General features: G+C 49.0%; 1 protein-coding gene across 1 annotated transcript in view; it reads right to left on the reverse strand.

Moving 5' to 3' along the window:
• Nucleotides 1–308: 308 nt before the first annotated feature.
• Nucleotides 309–22,716, reverse strand: part of EVC (Ellis van Creveld protein) — a 102,482-nt gene continuing 80,074 nt past the window's right edge. The window contains exons 13-21 of the mRNA XM_011935450.1: nucleotides 18,254–18,363; nucleotides 14,832–15,042; nucleotides 13,308–13,514; nucleotides 10,017–10,161; nucleotides 7,226–7,337; nucleotides 3,491–3,617; nucleotides 2,186–2,279; nucleotides 1,354–1,465; nucleotides 309–851 (exon numbers count right to left, since the gene is read on the reverse strand). Coding sequence (XP_011790840.1) covers nucleotides 767–851; nucleotides 1,354–1,465; nucleotides 2,186–2,279; nucleotides 3,491–3,617; nucleotides 7,226–7,337; nucleotides 10,017–10,161; nucleotides 13,308–13,514; nucleotides 14,832–15,042; nucleotides 18,254–18,363 — 1,203 coding nt within the window. The 3' untranslated portion in view covers nucleotides 309–766. The remainder of the gene's footprint in view (nucleotides 852–1,353; nucleotides 1,466–2,185; nucleotides 2,280–3,490; nucleotides 3,618–7,225; nucleotides 7,338–10,016; nucleotides 10,162–13,307; nucleotides 13,515–14,831; nucleotides 15,043–18,253; nucleotides 18,364–22,716) is intronic.

Genomic DNA, 22,716 nt, shown 5'->3' on the forward strand with positions numbered 1-22,716 from the left:
TTCTCTCCAGGTGGGAAAGGCCTCTCCTGGCTGTGGTATGAGGGGCTGGTCTGGAACCTTCTCTCCAGGTGGGAAAGGCCTCTCCTGGCTGTGGTGAGAGGGGCTGGTCTGGAAGCTTCTCTCCAGGTGGGAAAGGCCTCTCCTGGCTGTGGTGGACAAGGAGCTGGTCTGGAAGCTTCTGGATGCTCTCAGCATCTATCCGGGAAAGCAGGCACCCCCATGACATCTCTCTGCAAGGGGAGGGGGTCTGCTGTCTGGAAGCAGCCACCCCACAGGTGGAGCAAGGGTGGGGCCACACCCTCTTCCTCATATTCTAAGTGTCCTCAGAGAACACATTTCTGCAGGTGTCATTATGTATCTGTGTGTCCTCAGCTCCAGGTGGGCCAGGACAGGCCTCTGGCCCAGGGATTTTTGGGTCTGCATCAAGGGTCCTTGGCCTGAGGCTTGGACCCCTCAAGACATCCCTCCTGGGGGAGAAAGACCTGTGAGGCATCAAGCCACGGCTCGAAGCCAAATGAGATGCAAACTCACACAGGCGTGTTTCCAACATGGGAATGCCTGATTTTCTCAGGTGGTAGCACCCACCATACTCATTTATGCTTTTAGGGCACATTTCTATTCTTTCTCCATCCCTCTCAGAGGAGCCTGTGATGTAGAGATGCCGCTGTCCTCTCCCTCCTCGCTGCCTCTAGGCGCTGTGGGAGGGAAGGCGGAATTCACACCCAGACCCAGGGCTTCAGGTCCTGTCCCGCTGACTGGTCTTAAACTACAAGTTGCTTCTTCTCTTTAGCATCTTCTTTGAGTTCTCACTGTCCCCAGCTTCACTTTCTTGCTGACTCAGCCTTTTGCTGCTTCAAACAGGGAAGAAAGGCAGCCAGTTAGGATGCTGACTCCATGCCCACCCTGATGCCGTAACTTACCCAATCGGATTAAATGAAAATGCAGCCAAAGGTGATCAAAACAATTTTCACTTTGACATGGGTCGTTAAGAAACAAATAAAATCCCTGTTTCCCTCTCTTGGGTAGGAGGTCATCCAAGTGCCATGATCACAGCCAGCCCTGGTCAAAGAGGGGACTGCCCAACGCTTCAGGCTGGATGCCAATGGGGCATGGAGGTAGGTCAGGGCTCATCTGGCCAAATGAGACACAAACAGGAAGGGTAACCGCCATGTGGCACCCCTGCTATCATCATGGCTTACTGCCCACAAATTGCATTCATATCCATCATTTCTTGAAGCTTCACATTTAATGCCTCTGAGGGGACTGATTTTCCTGCCCAGACTTTTGACACATAGCAGCTGAGTGCATTTACCAAACCCAGCCACAGGCAATAGGCTCGGGGCCCAGTCGTACCTGAGTGAGCCTGAGGTGTGGTCCCCGGAGGTGAGGTCCTCATCGTTGGGCACCCCTAGGTCCCCTCTTTCCTGGGGCAGGGGCTTCTTCTTTTTAGTCCTTAGGGGCTTCTCTGTAGAGGACAGATGAACTCAGGCATGGCTCTGTGACTTTAGATAAGTGACAACTCCTTGCAGCCTCACGCCAACCCAGCCTGACATGTTGTGTGGGCCAAATGTGTGCTTGGTACCTTATGCTATTACAGCCACTCAACTAATGAGGAAACTGAGGCCCGGGAAGGTGACGTACTCTCCCAAGCCTGCACAGGCCAGTAAGTGGCAGAGCCGTGGCTTGAGCTGCAGTCTGCTAGGCTCCCACTGGGTTTCCACTCTACTCAGCTGACTGGAAGACTTCATGAAGCAGCAAGCAACTGAAAACCCAGCACCAGTGTGACAGCTTTTGTTTTAGCAGATCTCTGTGTTCTCATACCACCTTTTGGGTCACTCTCCCATTACCAGGTTAAAACATCCTGTGATGTCACTGAAGTTGTCGCTGGCAGGGGAGGGAGGAGGGCGTATTATCCCCACTTTACAGATGGAAAAAGGGAGTCAGTAAGGAGACACAGCCAGTGAACACCAGACCCAGGAACTGGAATTATCAAATGCTAGAGAGCAAGCGGGCCTGCGGGGCGGCCTAGCCAAGCCTGCTCATTTACAGACAAGGTCACAAAAGCCCAGAGAGGCTAGGCACAATGCCTAAAGCCACACAGCTAGTGAGCAGCCAGCGTGGAACTAGAACCCACATCTCTCAGCCCAGAGCACTTCCCGCTGCAGCGCAAGCATCTGCGACTCACCCAGCAGCCCACGCTTAGCGGGGAACAGTTTGCTTTCAGCGAGGGGCACTCGGGCCAAGGCTGCCAGCTCGGAGATGAAGTTCTGTTCAGCTTCCTGAAATGCAAGCAGAGAGGAGCATTCAGCTGGGCCTCCCTCTGCCTTCTGGACTTCTCTACATCCCTCTCCACGTGGTGAAGTCTGACACTCAAGGCTGGCCACCATGTCCCCAACGTGGAGGGGAATTTTCTAAGATACATCCCAGAGAGGAGAGGAGCATGAGGACGCACTGACATCTACCAGCTCCTGCTGCGTAACTGTGGGTCCTCACTCACACCGGCCATCGGTCTTCAGCTGGCTGAGTACACTGAGGTCAGAGGGCCTCAGTGACCTGCCCGGAGCAGGTGCAGCAGAATAGGATGGGGCCCACTTCTGCCCGACTCCACAGGCTGGGCTCTTAACTGCCAACACCATGGTGTAAACAGACACACCAGAATGCCATGACACATTAACTGTGTGACCCTGGATAGCAACTTAACCCATGTGTGCCTCAGTTTGTCCATCTGTAATGGGGACAGTAGCAGTAATCTCTTTTGTTGGAAAGTGTGTAAAGCTCTCAGCTCATGACTGTCTATCATAGACCCTCAATAAGTACCTATTGGCCCCACTGCTGGATTCTTATCATTGTACTCTGCGATTGCCATTGCCAGTGGGGAACACTCAGAAAGGGCCAACCCTCTGCTAAATGCTTCCATTCTGGAAGATTTGATTTTTTTAAAGGCAGCCACTTTGCTTAGCCACACTCTATACTCTCACCTTACATCTCACTGTAGAACCTCACACAGATGGGATTTTCTGTGATGAAATATGCACGTTCTATCATGAGAGCTGAGCTTCCTGTTTGCTGTAAATACAATGTAAACTTCAGCTACCGCCAACACTGCCTGAGTGACACGGAGGTCACCATTACACCGGAAGCCTCCTGGTGGCCACGCACACACAGGGAACTGCTCAATTCTCTGTCAGGTCCACAGATGAGGCCTGACCAACTGCTCAGGGCCTGGCCCTGCTTGGGGTGCTGCAGCCACTGGAGGGATCCACACAGGCCACAACTGCCCTCCAGGGGCTCAGGGTCCCAAGGTGAGGCTGACGCACCCTCAGCAGCTGAGACTCGGCAGGTCAACGATGCCACAGGCAGGGAAGTGCAGGGACCAAGAAGTCCCCTCACAACAGTCCCCATGGCTGACCCGCGGTCACGGGCTGGCTTTTGCTATTTCTGCTCCTCTGTCAACCACTCCTTTTTGAAGGCCCAGTTCTGTAACTTGTACCTGCAGCTGGGTCTCCAGCTGGGCTTCCAGAAGGTCCATGACTCCTGCCTGCTGCTGCTGGGCGTGCAGACGCATCTGCTGGTGCACCGGGAACTGGGCCAGGAACCTCTTCTGCTGGGACAGCATCCTGCAGGGAGGAAGGCAGGCAGGTAAGCAGGAAGGGAGGGAGGAAGGGAGGAAGGAAGGAAGGGAGAGAGGGAGGGAGGGAAGGAGGGAGAAGGAAGGCAGGGAGGCCGCTGACGAGCCCCAAGAGGGGCCTGGCCATTCACAGTAGCCCCAGCTCCAGTCCCCGCAGGCAGGCTGCCTCTCCAGCAAAGTGGACGCCCTTTACAACATGGAAGTTTACAGAGTCCTGCCCACAGTTTCCATGTGATCATTGGAGGAGCTTCATGACACCAGCAGCACAGAGTAGAAAAGCCAGGGGGAAGAAGCCCAGAGAGGTGGGGGCCTCCCTGAGGACACACATCTGTGAAGTGGCTGAGCAGAAGGTGGCATCTTCTCATGAGAAAACAGTCTTGCCCCCAGGGAGGGGCATTCTCCTAAAAGGACCAGAGGCCTACCCGCTACCCATCCCTGATTTTAAATCTCAGAATTGCCCTGGCCCCTCCCTTGTAAAATGAGAAGCTTCTTGGGATGCAGCCTCTGGGAAATCCCAAATATGGCAGGCAGCCCTGTTACTCTCAGAGAGGGGGACAGAGCTGGAGCAGAGGCCAGGTCCCTGAGCCCCAGGGCCCACCCACCTCTCTGGATGCCCTCAGTTCCTCAGCAAACAGGAACATCCAAATCCAGCCACCCTGTTTCCATTCTTCTCCCTGCCTGCCTCCTTCCCATCTTTTTTTTTTTTTTTTTTTGAGACGGAGTCTCACTCTGTCCCCCAGGCTGGAGTGCAGTGGCCGGATCTCAGCTCACTGCAAGCTCCGCCTCCCGGGTTCATGCCATTCTCCTGCCTCAGCCTCCCAAGTAGCTGGGACTACAGGCGCCCACCACCTCGCCCGGCTAGTTTTTTGTATTTTTTAGTAGAGACGGGGTTTCACCGTGTTAGCCAGGATGGTCTGGATCTTCTGACCTCGTGATCCGCCCATCTCGGCCTCCCAAAGTGCTGGGATTACAGGCTTGAGCCACCGCGCCCGGCCCCCTCCTTCCCATCTTTTAGGGCAGATTTTCTGAAAGGGGTCAAATTTCCAGACCTGAAGGCAGGGCCACCTTTAGCATGGATAGGCAGCTGCGCATGTGGAGTGCCCGGAGGTGTGAAAATGCCACCCTGCTTCTACCTCATGCTCTTCTGTCTGCCAGTAACACCTTTCATCTCTTTGTTTCTGCCCAGCAAATTCCTGTGCATCCTACAAGACCCCGTCATCCATCCCTCCACCCCTCCCTCCCTCCCTCCCTCCCTCCATCCATCCATGCACTCATTCATACATTAAAGTATTTCTGGCCTGTCAAGTGCTGTGCTGGGTTCCGAGACACAGGTGTGAACAGAGACTCACAGTCCCTGTCCTCATGGAGCTCTAGTTTGAGTGGCAGGAAGAGGGGTGGACAGTAAACAAATCACTCATGTGGCACAGCTGAGGCCAGCGCTCCAGGGTGCAGCCTCTCTCACACCTTCAAGGAGGCCAAGTTCCACTAGAAACCGTGCCTATGGACATGAATAGACATTCTTAAAAAAAAAAACAAGACACACAAATGGCCAAGAAGCATGTGAAAAAATGCTGAGCATCACCCATCCTCAGAGGAATGCAAATTAAAGCCACAAGGAGAGATCATTTTACCCCAGTTAGAATGGCTATCACTAAAAAGACAAACTGTAACACGGTGGTGAGGATGTGGAGAAAAGGGAACACTCAGCACCATTGGTGGGAATGTACATTAGTGCAGCCTATATGGAAAACAGCATGATTTCTCAGAGAACTAAAAATAGAGTGACCATTTGATCCAGCAATCCCACTACTGGGTATCTACCCAAAGGAAAATAAATCAATATACCAGAAAGATACCTGCTCTCGTGTGTTTACTGCATTATTCACAATGGCAAAGATATGGAATCAACCGAAGTGTCCATCAATGGAGGACTGGATAAGGAAAATGTGGTCCATATACGCGATGGAATACTCCTCAGCCATAAAAAAGAATGAAATCGTGTCTTTTGCAGCAACGTGGATGGAACTGGAGGCCATTTTCTTAAGTGAAACAACTCAGAAAGATCTCATGTTTTCAGTTATGAGTGGGAGCTCAATCATGTGTGCATACGGACGCAGCGAGTGGAGTGATGGGCCGGGTGTGGTGGCTCACACCTGTAATCCCAGCACTGGGAGGCCAAGGCGGGTGGATCACCTGAGGTCAGGAGTTTGAGACCAGCCTGGCCAACACAGCAAAACCCCATCTCTACTAAAAATGCAAAAAAAAAAATTAGCTGGGCGTGGTGGTGGGCACCTGTAATCCCAGCCACTCGGGAGACTGAGGCAAGAGAATTGCTTGGACCTGGGAGGTGGAGGTTGCAGTGAGCTGAGATCGCACCACTGCATTCCAGCCTGGGCAACAGAGCAAGACTCCATCTAAAAAAACAGAAAAAAAAAAAAAGAGCGGAAGGATGGACAACAGAGACTCAGAAGGGTGGCGGGACGATGGGAGGTGAGTGATGATGAGAAATTAATGGGTAAAACATACACTCTTTGGGTGGTGGTTACAATAAAAGGTTCAGACTTCACCATTGTTCAATATAGCTATGTCCCAAAATTGTACTTGCACTCCTTCAAAAAAAATAAAAAGAAAAGAAACTGCCTCTCTGAATTCAAGGAGATGCGGCAGGGAGGAAAGGGCGTCAACAGCCATATATAAGTTGTGGGTCACAGATGGCCTCGTATACCCCCTCTCCCGACACTGGGCTTCCTTTTCCTCTTCCATAAAGCAGGTTGGCCCAGGTGGCTGCTGAGGCTCCTTCTCTTGGATCGCCCGGGTCAAAGTGCAGCCCTGGAATCTATCAGAATCCCTTGGTGGGGATGGGTGCGGCTAAAATTCAGATTCTTGGGCTCCCCTCACACTTTCTAAGCCCAAGTCTCCAAGCATGGGCCCAGAACCTGCAAGTTTAGCAGGAAAGCCAAGCGATGCTTCTGCGCCCCACATCTGAGGACTTGCCAGACCGTAGTTTGCTGGGAGCCTGGAAAGTCAGGGCAGGTTCAGTCTGTGCAAATCCTGCAGCAGGGTGTTTCGTGACAGCTGTTAGTGAGCCTCCTAAGAACAGCCCGGTCGGCTGGCCCCTTCCCTCAGGCCTTGTGAGGCCCAGAGAAGCCAGGACAGCCAAGCCTGCCTTCTGACCTCCAGCACTGCGGGACAGGAAGTCTGCATGGCTTGGGCTGTTACATTTGCACTCATTGTGATGGTCACAGTTACAAGAAGCAGCCACCTCTTCCTTACTTCCCTGTCCTCTCACTGTGCTTCTGCGGGTCACCTCCCAGGTAAACAACCTGCCCCCAAATCCTCACCAAGGTCTGCTTCTGAGAATGCCCCAAGTACGAGAAGGGAGGCACGTGTCCAGGCTGCGAATGCCACTTAAACCTGGAATGAAGCTGCCACCACACTTTGACCTGCTCATTCATTTGTGCCAGGTGCCATTCCAGGTGCTGCGTGGAGGACAGAGACCAGGACAGAGGCAGTGGGTGACGGAGGCTGATGGCGCCACAGAGGGACACGTGAAGGGGTAGAGAACGTCCCTACATGGGACCTCAGTTGGGACCTCACCTCTGGTGGACCGCTTGGGAGGTCTCATGAGCACCACCTGCCGTCGTGCTGCCCGACGAAGGGTTGCTGAGTTCTTGCTTTTTCCGCAGCTTGTAATTTTCCATCCTCTCACCTAGACCATTTAACACAAGACAATCAGGGGGTCTGTTTGGAAGGTCGACTGTGCCAGGTCTGGGGCAGATGCCGGGGTGCAGGGTGAGCGGGGACACACCAGCTCTCAAAGAATGTGTCATTCCACCAGCACAGGGACAGGGCGTTGTGTGTGCGAACAACACAGCTTCCATCATGGACCAGGCACCGCAAAAGGAAACTATGATGCGCCCTGTCCACCTGCTTCACCTCCAGCTTTCTTGTATCAGGAGAAAGGGGGGCTGACTAAGAAAAAGTCCACACTGAGAGGGTACCACAAAGAACTCAGAAGCCACACTGTAAAGGAAAAGCAATTGGCCAGGCAGAGTGAGGGCACAGTGCTAAAGTGGGGGCTCTCCAGGGAGTTAGGAAGTCTGGGCTCTGAAGTCATGCCCCATATCTTGGAGCTCCTTCTTGTTTGCAGATTAAGCTGCTCAGAAAACTCTTGGCTTTTAAAAGCTTTAAAAGTAAAGTGAGGCCGGGTGAGGTGGCTCACATGTGTAATCCTAGCACTTTGGGAAGTCGAGACGGGTGGATCACCTGAAGTCGGAGTTCGAGACCAGCCTGGCCAATATGGTGAAACCCTGTCTCTACTAAAAGTACAAAAATTAGCCAGGCATAGTGACATGTGTCTGTAATCACAGTTACTTGGGAGGCTGGGGTAGGAGAACTGCTGGAACAAAGGAGGCAGAGCTTGAGGTGAGCCGAGATCATGCCACTGCACTCTACACTCTAGTCTGGGCGATAGAGCAAGACTCAGTCTCAAAAAAAAAGGAAAGTGATGAGGCTGCCTGAGATAGGCATGGTTTAGACCTGGTCATCCCAGTATAATTATTAATAATGCCCCTGGTTTGGACAGGTAACTAACTATAAGACTACCTCTTCAAGGTACCTCTCAGCTGAAAACCCAACTCAAGTATCGGTGGCCATGGCAGGAGGCCCATCACACTTAACTAGCTGGGTGAGCTTGCCGGCACTTACAGGGAGATTTAACCTGGACGGCCTCTGGGACATAGTATGTATGACTCTTAAATAAAACAGATTACTAAATAAGGAAAAAGGAGTTGATGTGGCTGAAGTTAAGCTATATTGTTTCAATGTGTTTACTGTGAAATCCCTGCATTAGAGCTGGGGTATCAGGAAGCAGGAAATAAGAGCTGAGAGGACGGATGGGGGCTGGGGTGGGGCAGTCTCCAACTCTAGTCCCACAGATGGGGAAACCAAGGCCTACTGAGGGAAAGAGACATGCCCCAGTTCTGGAATGTTCTGCAGTAGCAAGCAATGTCTGTCTCCCGCTAAATGAGCCCAGCTATTCCTTTGGAAAACCTGGCAGATCTCTGGGCACATGCCAAGATGTTATTTGAATCTAGGCCTCAAATTCCTCAGGAGAAGGGGAAGACAGAGGTGGCCTCTGGGCTCAGCTGAGAGGAGAAACACTCAGGGAAGCCTCTCCCGGGATCGATTCCAACTCCTGTCCTTGGACACGCCAGGCAAAGCCCATCAGAGAAGAGGAATTCCACCTGCTCGGAAGCTCTGGACTCAGGGGAGGGTGTTATAAGAAGTGGCATTTATGAAACTGGCTTCCAACCATCCTTACCTGTATGTTACCAGAACTGGGGATACTGTCCTTTCCATCACCCCAGGATGGCCTTTTACAAGAGCCCATGTGGGAAAATCCTTGGGGTCTCGAACACCCCCTGGGCCACTGGGCTCATGGTCACTGTGGTGACTTTAACTAAGTAGGCCTCCATCTCTTTGACCACCAGGAAGCTCACAGACAAAATCATTGAATGTCTAATTAGGATTTGCAGGCAGATGTCCTAGATCAGGGGTCCCCAACCCCTGGGCCACAGACTGGTCCCAGCCACACAGCAGCACGTGAGTGACAGATGGACTGTTAGAAACCCAGCCACACAGCAGCACGTGAGGGACAGATGAGTGAACGAAGCTTCATCTGTATTTACAGCCGCTCCCCATCGCTCACATTACCGCCTGAGCTCCACCTCCTGTCACATCAGCAGTGGCATGAGAGTCTCACAGGAGCGTGAACCCTATTTCAAACTGCACCTGCGAGGGATCTAGGCTGTGCGCTCCTTATGAGAATATAATGCCTGATGATGTGCCACTGTCTCCCATAATCCCCAGATAGGATTGTCTGACTGCAGGAAAACAAGCTCAGGGCTCCCACTGATTCTGCATTATGGTGAGTTATATAATTATTTCACTGTATATTCCAATGTAATAATAATAGAAAGTGCACAATGGATGTCATGTGCTTGAGTCATTCCCAAATCACTTCCCCCTCGCCCTGGTCTGTGGAAAAATGTCTTCCACGAAACCAGTCTCTGGTGCTGAAAAGGCTAGGGACTGCTGTCCTAGATAAGCCCTGGCCCTGACTCCATCTCAGTATCCTATCCTTGTCCTGAGTGATCGACTTAAAACACTCCCATTGCACTGGATGTGTCCTTGTGCATATGGTTCTTTAAGTGCCTTTTGAAAAAGGCTTTTTGAGACAGAGCAGGGGATAAATAAATACATTAAAACATTGAAAGAATTAAATTCCCAAAAATAAAATTCGCAACATCTGACATCCTGTTCTGCCCCAAACTAAAAGCACACGTTGCCAGCCTCTTCTGGGGCTTCCCCGAGGGGGGTCCCGTACCCTGCAGGGTCTTCAGGTGCTGCAGTTTTCTCTCCTCGTGGTCCTCCATGATCCTTCCGATTTGCTGGTAATACGCCTGCACCAGGCGACTGACACCAGTGCTGGTCACGTAGACGCTCTCCACTGCCGTCTCCATCAGTGTCCTCTGAGGGGAGAAAGGAAGGACGGACGGGGACAGCACAGAAGTCACACGTGGGAGCCACCCATGGCCCATCCAGTCCCTGCCTTCCCATGCCCTGGTTCAGATCTTCCACCTACTCACCAACCTGGATTGGTCAGGAAGCAGGCAGAGAGTGCGTGGCTGGTTTAAGCTAGTCACGGGAATCCTACCTTCTTAGGTCAGGGATGTCTAGGGCTGGCTGTTTAATCTAGTTCTGGCCAATGAAATGTGATGTTAGGGAAAGTCCGCTAAGAGGCCTTCCCTTCTTTTTTTGAGATGGAGACTCACTCTGTTACCCAGGCTGGAGTGCAGTGGCACAATCTCGACTTGCTGCAACCTCTGTCTCCCAGGTTCAAGTGATTTTCCTGCCTCAGCCTCCCAAGTAGCTGGGATTATAGGCATGCACCACCAGGTCTGGCTAATTTTTTGTATTTTTAGTGGAGATGGGGTTTTGCCATGTTGGCCAGGCTGGTCTCGAACTCCTGACCTCAGGTGATCCGCCCACCTTGGCCTCCCAAAGTGCTTGGATTACAGGCATGAGCCACCATGCCCGGCCAAGGCCTTCCGTTTCTAAACATTAAGGTGGAGGATCAGCAGGTGAAAGACTGCTGTTCCCTCCTCCTGCCTGGAATGCAGGCCTGATGTCTGGAGTGACAGTGGCCATTTTAAGACTATGAAGCAACAAATTAACAGCAAGAATGCAGGGTCAGAAAGAAAGAGCCTTGTCCTTGGTCACATCACGAAGCCACTGTGGCAGCACCTCCACATTTCTTGTGGTATGGGCTATTTCTTTGAGCCACATTACTTGCAGCTACATGCATTTCTACATGATACATCTTCAGACCAAAGCAGAAAAGACAGGAGGCCCTGAGACATCCCATCACTGGGGATGTGTTGGTTGTGCACTGACAGTTATCATTCTTTTCCTCATAAGAGGTTGGGCAAAAACCAGAAAAGCTCATCCCCATTTCAACAAATATTTACTGGATGGTGCTAGGCTTTGGGTAAGAAAAAATACCCACTTACTCTCACCGTAGCATCTGAGAAAGGTACCAGTGCACCCAGGTGTGGAGCAGAGGCTGCGGAGGTGAGGAGACTGTACAGTCCGGGGTGGCAGCGCAGGTCTGAGCTGGTCTTCTAACTCCCGAGCCCCTGCTCATCCCTTACTGCCAATGGTTCTTTCCTTCTCCTCTGCCCCATCTGCAAAGGGGGCTCCCACTCTACCCCTCCAAGGACCCGGGCTCCGGCTTTGCACTTCCTATCGGGAGCTCCCATCCTCTTTTCCCGAAGTCAGCAAGCCCACCCACATCTTCTCATCCTGTGTGCACCTGCCTTCCTGCCAGAGTAGAGTGGCGGACACCCCACTCTGCACCTACCTCTCCTCCCTTCCCCAGGCCCTCCATCCTTGGCCACCCCTTCTTTCCTCCTCCTCAGTTTCCTTCTGGCCAGTCTCCCGTACCCATTGGCACACACATTTGCGCTAGTGTTCCAGGAAGCTCCTGAATACAGGTTGAATAAATGAGCATTCTTCTAGAAACTAAACTCCATGTTCTTGTTTTTTTGTTTTGTTTTTTGTTTGTTTTTTAGACAGAGTCTAGCTATATCACCCAGGCTGGAGTGCGGTGGTGAGATCTTGGCTCACTGCAACCTCCGCCTCCCAGGTTCAAGCGATTCTCTTGCCTCAGCCTCCCCACTAGCTGGGATTACAGGCTCACACCACCACATCTAGCTAATTTTTCTATTTTTAGTAGAGACGTGTTTCACTGTGTTGGCCAGGCTGATCTCAAACCCCTGACCTCGTGATCTGGCAACCTCGGCCTCCCAAAGTGCTGGGATTACAGGCGTGAGCCACCTTGCCTGGCCTCACTTTACTTTACTTTTTTGTAAGTGTGAAGTTGTGGTGGTACTGATTTTCCAATCTCGACTCAAAATCCCTCTGGAAAGCTGAGGACAAAATACGACACCCTTATATCTTATTCCATTTCCATGCAGCGAGCATTTACTATTAGGTAACATGTGGACAATTTTAGGGACAGGGTAACATTCCCAAGATCACCAGCCAGGCACAGCCCTAATGTTTGGATAATCTGAGGCAGATGTGAGATTTAGAATAAGACAGGGTGTTGCAGAAATGTGGGTTCAGCCTCTCTGCTGCACAGACGTGCAAAGTGACTCACTTTACTGAGAAGAAAGGAACCCCTTGGAAGGCTCCTGGAAGAGCTCCTGCGCTTCCCGATGCCAGGGCTGCCTCCTGGGCACAGGGCTGCAACCTGCTGCTGTCTGCCAGTCACAGACACCCTTCCTGCAGTGGCCCGCAGCGAGCGAGGTGCTGCAAGGCACACCCCACTTCTCCTTACAGCTTGTAAGGGAGGCACCAGGCAGACGCAGCGTGTGTGCTGGTCATTCTCCTGCAGCCCCAGCGCTGCCACTCACTAGGTGGGAGGCTGGAATATATCTTTTGCCCAATGGTAGGCCTCTTTTTCCCAACGGGAAGAAAAGTGATCCTGACCAGGCAAAGATTGTGGGGAAAATCCAACAAGATGAGATAGGAAAAAGCACTTAGTTAGACTTAAGTGCAACACTAATGTGACTTCTTACTGTTATCATTTTTATCACTATTGTTTATGATTATTGTCAATTGATAAGGAGTTAAACCACTGTCTACTCCAGCTGAATTGATTTTTTGCGGCATTGCTCAGCCGTCAGGATGAACTCCAGAAAGCTCCAGTGTCTCAGCAGAGGCGGCCAGGGGTGGGGAAAGCACACGTCTCTTTCTGAGAGAAGGACCTGGGTTCGGACCCTGGTTCTGCCACTGACCGGCTGTGTGGCTCTGGGTGAAACCACGTCCCACTCAGTGCTGCTGTAAAGACAGAGCGAGCCCGTGCTAAGGATGATGCAATGCAGGGCCTAACAGCAGGAGGAGAACCTGTGACCTGCTGCAACTGATCCTCCCCTTCTGTGAGGGAGAAGATCCCATCTTACGGATGAGAAAAACAAGTCATGGAGAAGTCAGGTAAAATCTACCAGGCCACAAGCTCCAGGAAGGGTGTGGCAAGGAGCAGACCCAGGCATGGACCCTACCCTGATCCTTCTTGCCCTCGGTGTCCCCAGGGACAGAGGTCACTGCATACCTTGAAGTCATCCCTGTCCTTGTCCCGGCTCTTGGTGGCCGCATTCCGTGCGTGCACCCGCAGCGCCTGCCCAGTGGCGCACTCCATGTGCTGCTGCAGAAGCTGCCCCACCTCCTGGGCCTCAGCCAGGAGCCGCTGCTGGAGCTGCAGCCGCGTTTGCTGCGCCTCGTCCTCCAGTCGGCTGGCCTCCTCCAGCACTCGTGTCTCCTGGGAGGGAAAGTACTGGGAGTGGGGGCCAAGTGCGCGTCTCACAGAGAAGCTCTGGCCAGGACTGGGATGTGGGGTTGTTCCTGTTCAGGGCCCAGGGATTGGAAAAGGGATGGAGAAAGGGCAGAAAAGGCTTGCAAAAATCAATGGATGAGGTTAGGTGTCTGTTAGGTGTCTGTGTCCCCAGAAAAAGGGCATTTATTGAGCACCAAATGTGTACCCAGTACCATCGATGACCCCTCACAAGATGGGGGGGCCTTGCTCATCCTTCTAGAACATCATGAGACCTGAACACTAGCACTGAGGAGGACACAAAGGCTCAGAGAAGTTAAGCAACTTTCTAAAGTCACACAGCAGAGCCAGGTTTTGAAGCCAGATGTGAGTCTCTTAGGATATCACAGAAGCTGAGGCAGGGCACACAGGGCCCTGAGGACTGCCTTTATTTGTAGAAATAAGACAGAAAGAAGTCAGTGGGGCTGGAGAGAGGTCCGTGAGTCCTGCGTGCTCCTCGGAGCTCTCCTGGATAGAGCTAAAGAGACTGTGGGCTTGGGCCGCATTCGTGGGTCAAAGAGCAGCAGCTGCTCCCAGAGCTGGGGGGCTACATGCAGGAGGCCTGGAGTCAGCCTACCTGGGTGTCAATGCCAGCTCTACAACTTGCTAATTCTTTCTTTCGATCTGTCATCACACTTCAAAGAGACCACAGAGGCCTTCTCTACCACACCCCCCATGACAATTGCACCTGTCCGTACGGTTTTTCCAGTATATTTCTCATTATATCAGTGATACTAAAAACTTTAGGTACATGGGTGGACCTACGGGGGCTACGTTGTCTTCACTTGTTATGGTTAAACTGTGTCCTCTCAAAATTCATATGTTGAAGCCCTGACCCCAAGCACCTCAAAATAGGAGGTAAGTGGATAGTGCCTCTGAGGCGGTGATTAAGGTAAAGTAAGGTCATTAGCATGGGCTGTGATGCAATATGCCTGGTGTCCCTATAAGAAGAGATGGGACACCCACAGAGGAAGGACCTGGAGGACACAGGTTGAAGACGGGCAGATACAAGCCAGGGAGAGTGGTCTCAGAATCAAAGCAGCCCTGCCCATACCCTGATCTCAGAATTCTGGCCTCCAGGATGGGGAGCAGGGAAATGTGTGCTGTGTAAGCCGCACAGTCTGTGGGACCTTGCCATGGCAGCCCCAGCGAATGATTACCCAACCCTGCAGCACCAGGGGTGGGAGGATTTGGGTGCTGGAAGCTGGGGCCTGCTGCAGGGGCACCGCCTGTCTGGAATGGGTGGGGCCACCATGCTGGTCTTACCAGGGCCCTGAGCAGCTGCCACTGATGCTCGTCGAGGCACTGGGAGGACCCCTGCTCCAGCGCACGCTGTTCCCGCAGCTCCTGCAGGAGGTGCTTCTTCCCCGACAGCCGCATCTGTGTCAGGGTGGCCAGGGCGTTGCCACGGAGTGCCAGCCTCCGGAGGGCCGAGCGCAACAGCAGATCATGCCCCTGCAGGACACACTGCATGGACCTTGGAGGAAAGCAGGTGGGGGTGGGGTCAATGCTCTTGGCTTCACGGAGCCAGTGACAAGCTCCCCAAATAGCCACAGCCCACAGGGAGCTCCTCCAAAAGGAAGCGGGTTGGAATCACCGCCCTCTACTGCCATCCTCTTAGGCGCGGGTGCTCCCTGGGCACCGTGCCACCATCTGCTTGTCTATTCATTTTTTTAACCTTATCACATCCTGCCCAGCTGTCCAATGCATGTGTACTGTGTACAGCAGCCTATGGTATGCAGCCACTAGTATTAATGGCATGACCCAAAATCAGCACATCCAAAGCTGAAATCTTGAGCTGTTTTTGACTTCCTATTTCAGTGATTCATGTAAAAAATCTCAGCCTGCCAGAGGTTCAACATTTGGTTGTATAACTTGAGGTGTCTGCTGAGAGGCTGAGAGGTGAACAGAGAGGTCTGACAGTCAGCTGCCAAGAAGAGGCTGGCAAACACTCCAGGCTTTTTGGTGGCTGCCTTCATCCTAGGAATAAAAGCCATTCCCCACAAAGACCTAATTCAGAATCAGCTAAATTCCAACATGGTGGAATGAATCTTCCACTATCTGAAATTCCTGCTAGAAGTAACATAAATCCTCTCTGGAAAGAGATCGTATCATTTGAAGTCTTAAATTATCTCTACAATTTTTCATGCTTAGTGGTCATCATCCAATAAAAATACCCTGACATGCAAATAGGTGAGGATTAACTAAAAATAAAGAGGAAAACAGACAATAGAAACATGACCACAAGATATCAGAACACAGAATAGTCAGACAGAGCTTTACACTAATTATGATTACTATGTTCCAGAAATTAAATAATAAGATGAAGAATTTCAGCAGATAACTGGAAACTATACAAGGAATCAAATGGACATTCCTAGGACTGAAAACACAATAACTGACACGAACAACTCAGGAGATGGGTTTAGCACCTGATAAAATATGGCTGAAGAGAGAGTGGTTGGAAGATACCTCAAAGGAAAATATCCATGCTGAACCACAGAGAAGAAAAGAATCAAAAACACAGAGTAGCATGTAAGAGACATAGGGGATAAAGTGGAAGAGCCTCATAAATTCTGTCACTGGAGCACCAGAAAGAGAGGAGGGAGAGAATGGGCAGGGGAAGATCTAAAGAGAAAACATCTGAGAATTTTCATAAACTGGTATGAAAACCCACATATATACCAGCATTAGGATTTACATTAAACATAAATGGACTAGACATTAATGCAATTAAAAGACACAGGTTTTCAGTCTAGACAAATTCCCCAGTCACTCTCTGTTGTCCTCAGTATGGCTCACCAGGTGTCCCTGGTCTGAGCCTACTTATGTTTCCATCCTTTTCTTTGTTTGTTTGCTTGTTTGTTTGTTTTTGAGATGGCGTCTCACTCTGTAGCCCAGGCTGGAGTGCAATGGTGTGATCTCAGCTCACTGCAACCTCCACCTCCGGGGCTCAAGTGATTCTCGTGCCTCAGCCTCCCAAGTAGCTGGGATGACAGGCACCCGCCACCACACCCAGCTAATTTTTTGTATTTTAGTAGAGACGGGGTTTCACCATGTTGCCCTGGGTGGTCTTGAAACCCTGAGCTCAGGTGATCCGCCCACCTCAGCCTTCCAAAGTGCTGGAATTACAGACGTGAGCCACCGCGCCCAGCCTCCATCCTCTTCTGATGTTTCCCCTGTATTATCCAATTCCATAGCTAGACACCTGCTTCTTGATGGTATACACAATTTGTTTTCTGCAAAGGGCTGGACAACTAAAAAATAGTTGTATCAATACCCGAAGGAAAATAAATTGAAAATAAATTCTACCAAAAAGACATATACACTTATACATAATAAATATATATACATAAGTGTATATATATACACTTATACGTTCATTGCAGCACTATTCACGATAGCAAAGACACAGATTCAACCTAGGTGCTCATCAACGGTGGACTGGATAAAGAAAATGTGGTACATATACACTATGGAATACTATGTAGTCATAAAAAATAATGAAATCATGTTATTTTTAGTAACATGGATACAGCTGGAAGCCATTACCATAAGGAAACTAATGCAGACACAGAAAACCAAATACTGCATGTTCTCACTTATAGGTGGGAGCTAAACATTGGGCACATATAGATATAAGGATGGGAACAATAGACACTGGGGACTACAAGAGGGGGCCAAGTGTTAAAAAACTATCTATGGGGTGTTGCATCCACTACCTGGGTGATGGGAGCTGTACCCCAATCTTCAGCATCATGCAATATACCTTTGTAACAAACCTGCACATGTGCCCTCTGAATCTAAAAGTTGAAAAATAAAACTAAAAAATAGCTATATCAAAATTTTTTTTCTCAGCTGGGCATGGTGGCTCACGCCTGTAATCCTAACACTTTGGAAGACTGAGGTGGGTGGATCATTTGAGGTTAGGAGTTTGAGACCAGCCTGGCCAACATGGTGAAACCCCATCTCTACTAAAAATACAAAAATTAGCCAGGCATGATGGCAGGCATCTGTAATTCCCCCTACTCGGGAGGTTGAAGCTGGAGAATCACTTGAACACGCAAGGCAGAGGAAGGTTGCAGTGAGCCGAGATTGCACCACTGGACTCTAGCCTGGGCGACAGAGCAAGATTCTGTCTCAAAAACAAAAAAACAACCCCCCCCCACATATATATATATATATTTTTTTCTCATATGAAAGAAGGAAAAAAATACTTTCCAGCAAATTGAAAAGACCATATTGCACTGTTATAGCAAAAATGTGAAAAATGAATATAAAAACTGATAATTGGGGAGTGGCTGCAATAGGGCACAAGAGATCTTTTTAAAATTGCATTGTAGCAATTTTTGGGGTGATGGAAATGTTCTAAATTTGGATTGTGGTGATGGAGTAGAACTCTGTAAATTGAGTAAAAATCACTGAATTGTACTCATAAAATAAATGTATTGTAAACTACACCTGAAAAAAGCTGTTTAAAAAAGTTCCTATGACAGACAACTCTATGAAGTAGATATCATTAGCCCATTTTATAGATGAGGAAATTGAGGCTAAGAAACATTAAGTCATTTACATTCAAAGGAAGCCGACGGGCAGTCAGTGTGCCCACTGTACAGATGAGGACACTGAGGCTGGACAGAGCATCATGCAGGACACAAAGCCCCACGCCTTCAGGGAGCTGTACTCACTCTTCAGTGAGGCCGCTCAGTCGGCCCAAGACGCCGCGGATGGTGCCCTCGTGGTCCTCCCGCAGGTGCATCTGCAGCACGCTGGACAGCGCACACTCCTCCATCCACACCTGAACTCAGGACAGAGGGACAGAGCGGGTATGTGGTTACCCATTTCAACAATCCTCCTTGCTTGGATTGTGCATTTTGTTTCTTGTGTGTGTGTGTGTTTCTTTTTTAAATCCCTTTCTGCTCCGATTTCATTAACATTTTCTCTTGCATTTTCTTCTAAAAGGTTAAAATCTTTCCTGTTTGCATTTAGGGAAAATGCAAATGGGAAAAATTTTAAATACTTTAAATTGAAGTATCTAAAATTTATTTTCTGTGGAGTTAGGAAGGGATCTAATTTTCTCTGGATAAATGGATAATTAATTGTGCCAACAATGTTTATTAAATAATTTATTTTTTTCTGGCTTTCCTCCAATGCCACTTTGTCTTGTATAATTAACATATACACACACATCTTGTCCCAGCTTCTGTATTTTCTTCTATTGGTCTGTCTATTTCTGCACCAATACCATGATTGCTAACGTTGTAGCAATTAAACATCAGTGCAGCGAGGGTAGGTCCTGTCTTATCCTCTTGTTCAAAGCTGCCTTAGCTATTCCTGGTTGCTTTTCCTTTCATATGACTTTTAGGATCAGCTGGTCAAGTTTAAAAAGACTCTTTGGAATTTTCTCATAATTGGGTTGATTTTACACATCAATTTGGAGAGAATCGCCATCTTTGCAAAACTGAGTTTTCCACCCTAAGACATGCCATTTCTCTCAGTTTTCTTTATGCCTTCAATAACATTCTAAAAACATCCCCCTTAAGCTCTTACACATATTGGTCAACTTATTTGTAGGCATCATGTGGCTTTTATTCTGAAGATGATCTTTCTTTATCACTGGATGTTGCTGGTATGGAGGAAATCTACTGGTTTGGGATATTGATTTTGTATGTGGTGACATTTCAGAGCAATCTTCATAGTTGTGATAGTTTGTAGATCCTTCTGGCTTTTCAATAGAGACATTCATATTATCCACAAATATGGTGCACAAAATTCGATGTAGGAGCTTCTGCTCATCCTAATTGACTGTGTTGTTCAGAACAGATCTTTTCATGGCCTGACTTACTGTCTGATTGGTCTGCTATTTTCTGTGAGATGGCGTATTAAAATCTCCCATCATAGTTTCAATTTGTTCATCTTTCAAGTCTGTCAAATTTTGCTTTAGGTGTTTTGTGGCTAAATTGTTGTATGTTTCTCTCACACTGTGTAATGACTCTCTTCATCCCTAAAACATGTTTTCTGCCTAAAGTATAATTTGTCAGATCTTAGTATCATGCACTTTCTTTGGGTGGGTATTTGCCTGGGATATTGTTTTCCTTCTGTTGACTTTCTAACTTTTGATGATCTAGCTGTGTCTCCTGTAATGCCACACAGCTAGATTAGGAAATGTGTTTTTAGCAATCAAAATGGATCTGCTAGTATTTACTGTGACTAATGGTATGCTTGGACTTATTCCCACCATCCAATCTGGTGTTTTCTAGGTATTATGAAAAGTGCATTCTTCCCAACTTGTTTTTCTCTTTTATTGGATTCACCATCTTTTAGGTCTCCAACCTGCATTCTGGGATACTTTTTTCTCTCCCTTGAAAGTCATATATTCTGCTTCGTTATTTTACTCTGTCAATGCACTGCAAAGACCATCAGAGCTCCCCTGCGGCTGAACAGATTGGGTTATCACTTGATGCAGCGAGGGAGAATGTGTAGAAGGGTTAGAAAGGCCCAGGTGTGGGCTGTGGGAGGTGATCTGGGGAGGGTTTAATGAAGCCAGGCTTGGCTCAGCCAGGACGGGGTGTCTGGGCATGTCAGGGGTGGGGAGTTGGACGATGTCCATGTTTGGTCTGTGTTCAGGTATGGTGACAGGTTGGCCTCATTGTTGGCTCCGTCTTTCATGTAACAGAGGAGCCTCATCTTGTTGATGCCCAGTGGTTGTTCAATAGGAGAACACCCAGGCCCCGCTGTGAGTAACGGGCTGGCTCCTGGATGGGAGGCGCTGTTCTTTACTCTCCCATGTGATTACTCTTCAGTTTTTAAGTTGTCTATTTAATTTGTAAATATAAAGTTAATGCTTCTGCCCTCCTCCAGACTAGAAGGAGAAAGAGGATTCCAGTGTTCTCTCTGCCTTCGGGGATACTGCTCTCCATTATTGTGGTTCTGTGCTGTTTTCTAAATTCTTCATCTAAACTGTTCATTTCTAAACTCTTCAGTTCATTGTTTGAATCATCAATGTTCCTTTGCCCGGTATGGTGTCTTATTTCCCTCACTCCCTCTGTTCTCGCTGTTTTAAAAATTGCCTATTTTATTTCTACAGAATTAGATATGTTCTTCTTCTATAGGATTTTGTCATCCTATTCTCCATGTCTCTTCTTCCACATTTTCCGTCTCTTTAGATCTCTAAGCTGTCTTCTGGGACCACCTTCTCACATTTATCTTCTAGTTCACACACTGTTTCTTTAGCCACCATTTAATCTGCTATTCTGTTAACTAATCCAATTAGATTTCTGTTTTCATTACTATAATGTTCTTTTTTCTTTAAGACGGAGTCTCACTGTCACCCAGGCTGAGTGATCTGCTGTGAGATCTCAGCTCACTGCAACCTCTGCCTCCCGGGTTCAAGCAATTCTCCTGCCTCAGCCTCTGGAGTAGCTGGGATTACAGTTGCCTGGCACCACACCCGGCTAATTTTTGTATTTTTAGTAGAGATGGGGTTTCACCATGTTGGACAAGCTGGTCTTGAACTCTTGACCTCAGGTGATCCACCCACCTCAGCCTCCCAAAGTGCTAAGATTACAGGCGTGAGCTACCACTCCTGGCCTCATTACTATAATTTTCATTCATAAAGTATATTTTTTCAATGTATTGTCTTGTTTCTTAGTATATTGTTTTTAGGGCTATTAATCTCCTCTGTTTTTAAAAGAACACACGTTACAAGCACATTCTAATGAGGTCCAAGGTCCCACAGCTAATAAACAGTGAGGCAGGCAGGAACTACATCTTTCTGTCTACATCTACATCTTTCTGTCTACAAAGTTCAAATATTTTCTAAATCCACCATGCTCCTCCCTGACGATCTCACATCACCAGGAGATGCACCTAACCATGCTAAAACCAAGGACTCCATCCTTAAGGTGAGAGTCCTTCCCTTTTCCATGGCTTTTTAAAAGGCTCTACCTCTGGCAGCCTGGAGATGGTGCACACTGCATTTGGAATGCAGATTGAACACAGAGGCCTGGAGAGAAGCACCAGCAGCCTAGACTTCAGTTCTGGTGGACGCTGTGATTCATAACACTTGTGCTTAACTCTCACAAAACAACACTGTGCTATCCGGAACATTTCATTAAATCCCATCTCTGACTCCTCTTGTGAGGAGTTTACAATAATCTGTCAGAGTGCTAGGGAAACCAGAACATTCTAGAAAATTCTGCAGTCTTTTTTTTTTTTTTTTTTGAGATGGAATCTCAGTCTGTCGCCCAGGCTGGAGTGAGATGGCGCGATTTCAGCTTACTGCAACTTCCGCTTCCCAGGTTCAAGAGAATGTCCTGCCTCAGCCTCCAGAGTAGCTGGGATTACAGGCATGCACCAACACGCCTGGCTAATTTTTGTATTTTTAGTAGAAACGGGGTTTTGTTGTGTTGGCCAGGCTGGTCTTGAACTCTCAACCTCAGGCAATCTACCCGCCTTGGCCTCGCAAAGTGCTGGGGATTACAGATGTGAGCCACCACGCCTGACCAGTCTTGATTCTTTGAAAGGTGAGTTTGCATTGCCACTAAAGTATATACGGGTCTTTGCTGTGTGTTTTGAGAATGTAGCTAAAACTAGCAACAGGATTTGACGATGATCGATAAGGTCAAGATCTCTGGACCAGATGGTGTCTGCAGTTGTCACACAAACCTCTTCAGCATTATCAAATGCAGGCTTGTACATGCTGACATTCAGAAGAGGTGCTTCCTTGGGCTAGAGTGCTGGTCATTGCTACCAGGTCATTTTGTGGCCTCGGGTAAATTTTACTCTTTTTTTCAAACTCTCATGTATTATGGGGAGAAAGGGAAAGAGCTATTGATTGATGCCTAGTATGTGCTGAAAATTTGGCAGTGTCCTCCTGAAAACAGGGACGGTTTTTAGGTAGGGTGGGCTCTAAAATCAACTCCTGAGCGTAATACTGGAGTGCTGGGAGTGAGGGGGGCATTGCAGTTTTAAACAGCATGGTCAGGGTAGGCCTCGCTGTGAAGGTGACATGGAGCAAAGACCCGTAGCAGGGTGGGGTGAGGCAGGAGCGTGGCTCCAGCAGGAGCCAGAGGAGTGCAAGGAACTAGTGGGGCTGGGGGGAGCATGCCGGTGCAGTCGGAGGGCAGCCAGGGCCTGACATGGTGGGCTT

The sequence above is a fragment of the Colobus angolensis genome, unplaced genomic scaffold (assembly GCF_000951035.1).
Source record: "Colobus angolensis palliatus isolate OR3802 unplaced genomic scaffold, Cang.pa_1.0 Scaffold143, whole genome shotgun sequence".
Classification (NCBI taxonomy): Eukaryota; Metazoa; Chordata; class Mammalia; order Primates; family Cercopithecidae; genus Colobus; species Colobus angolensis.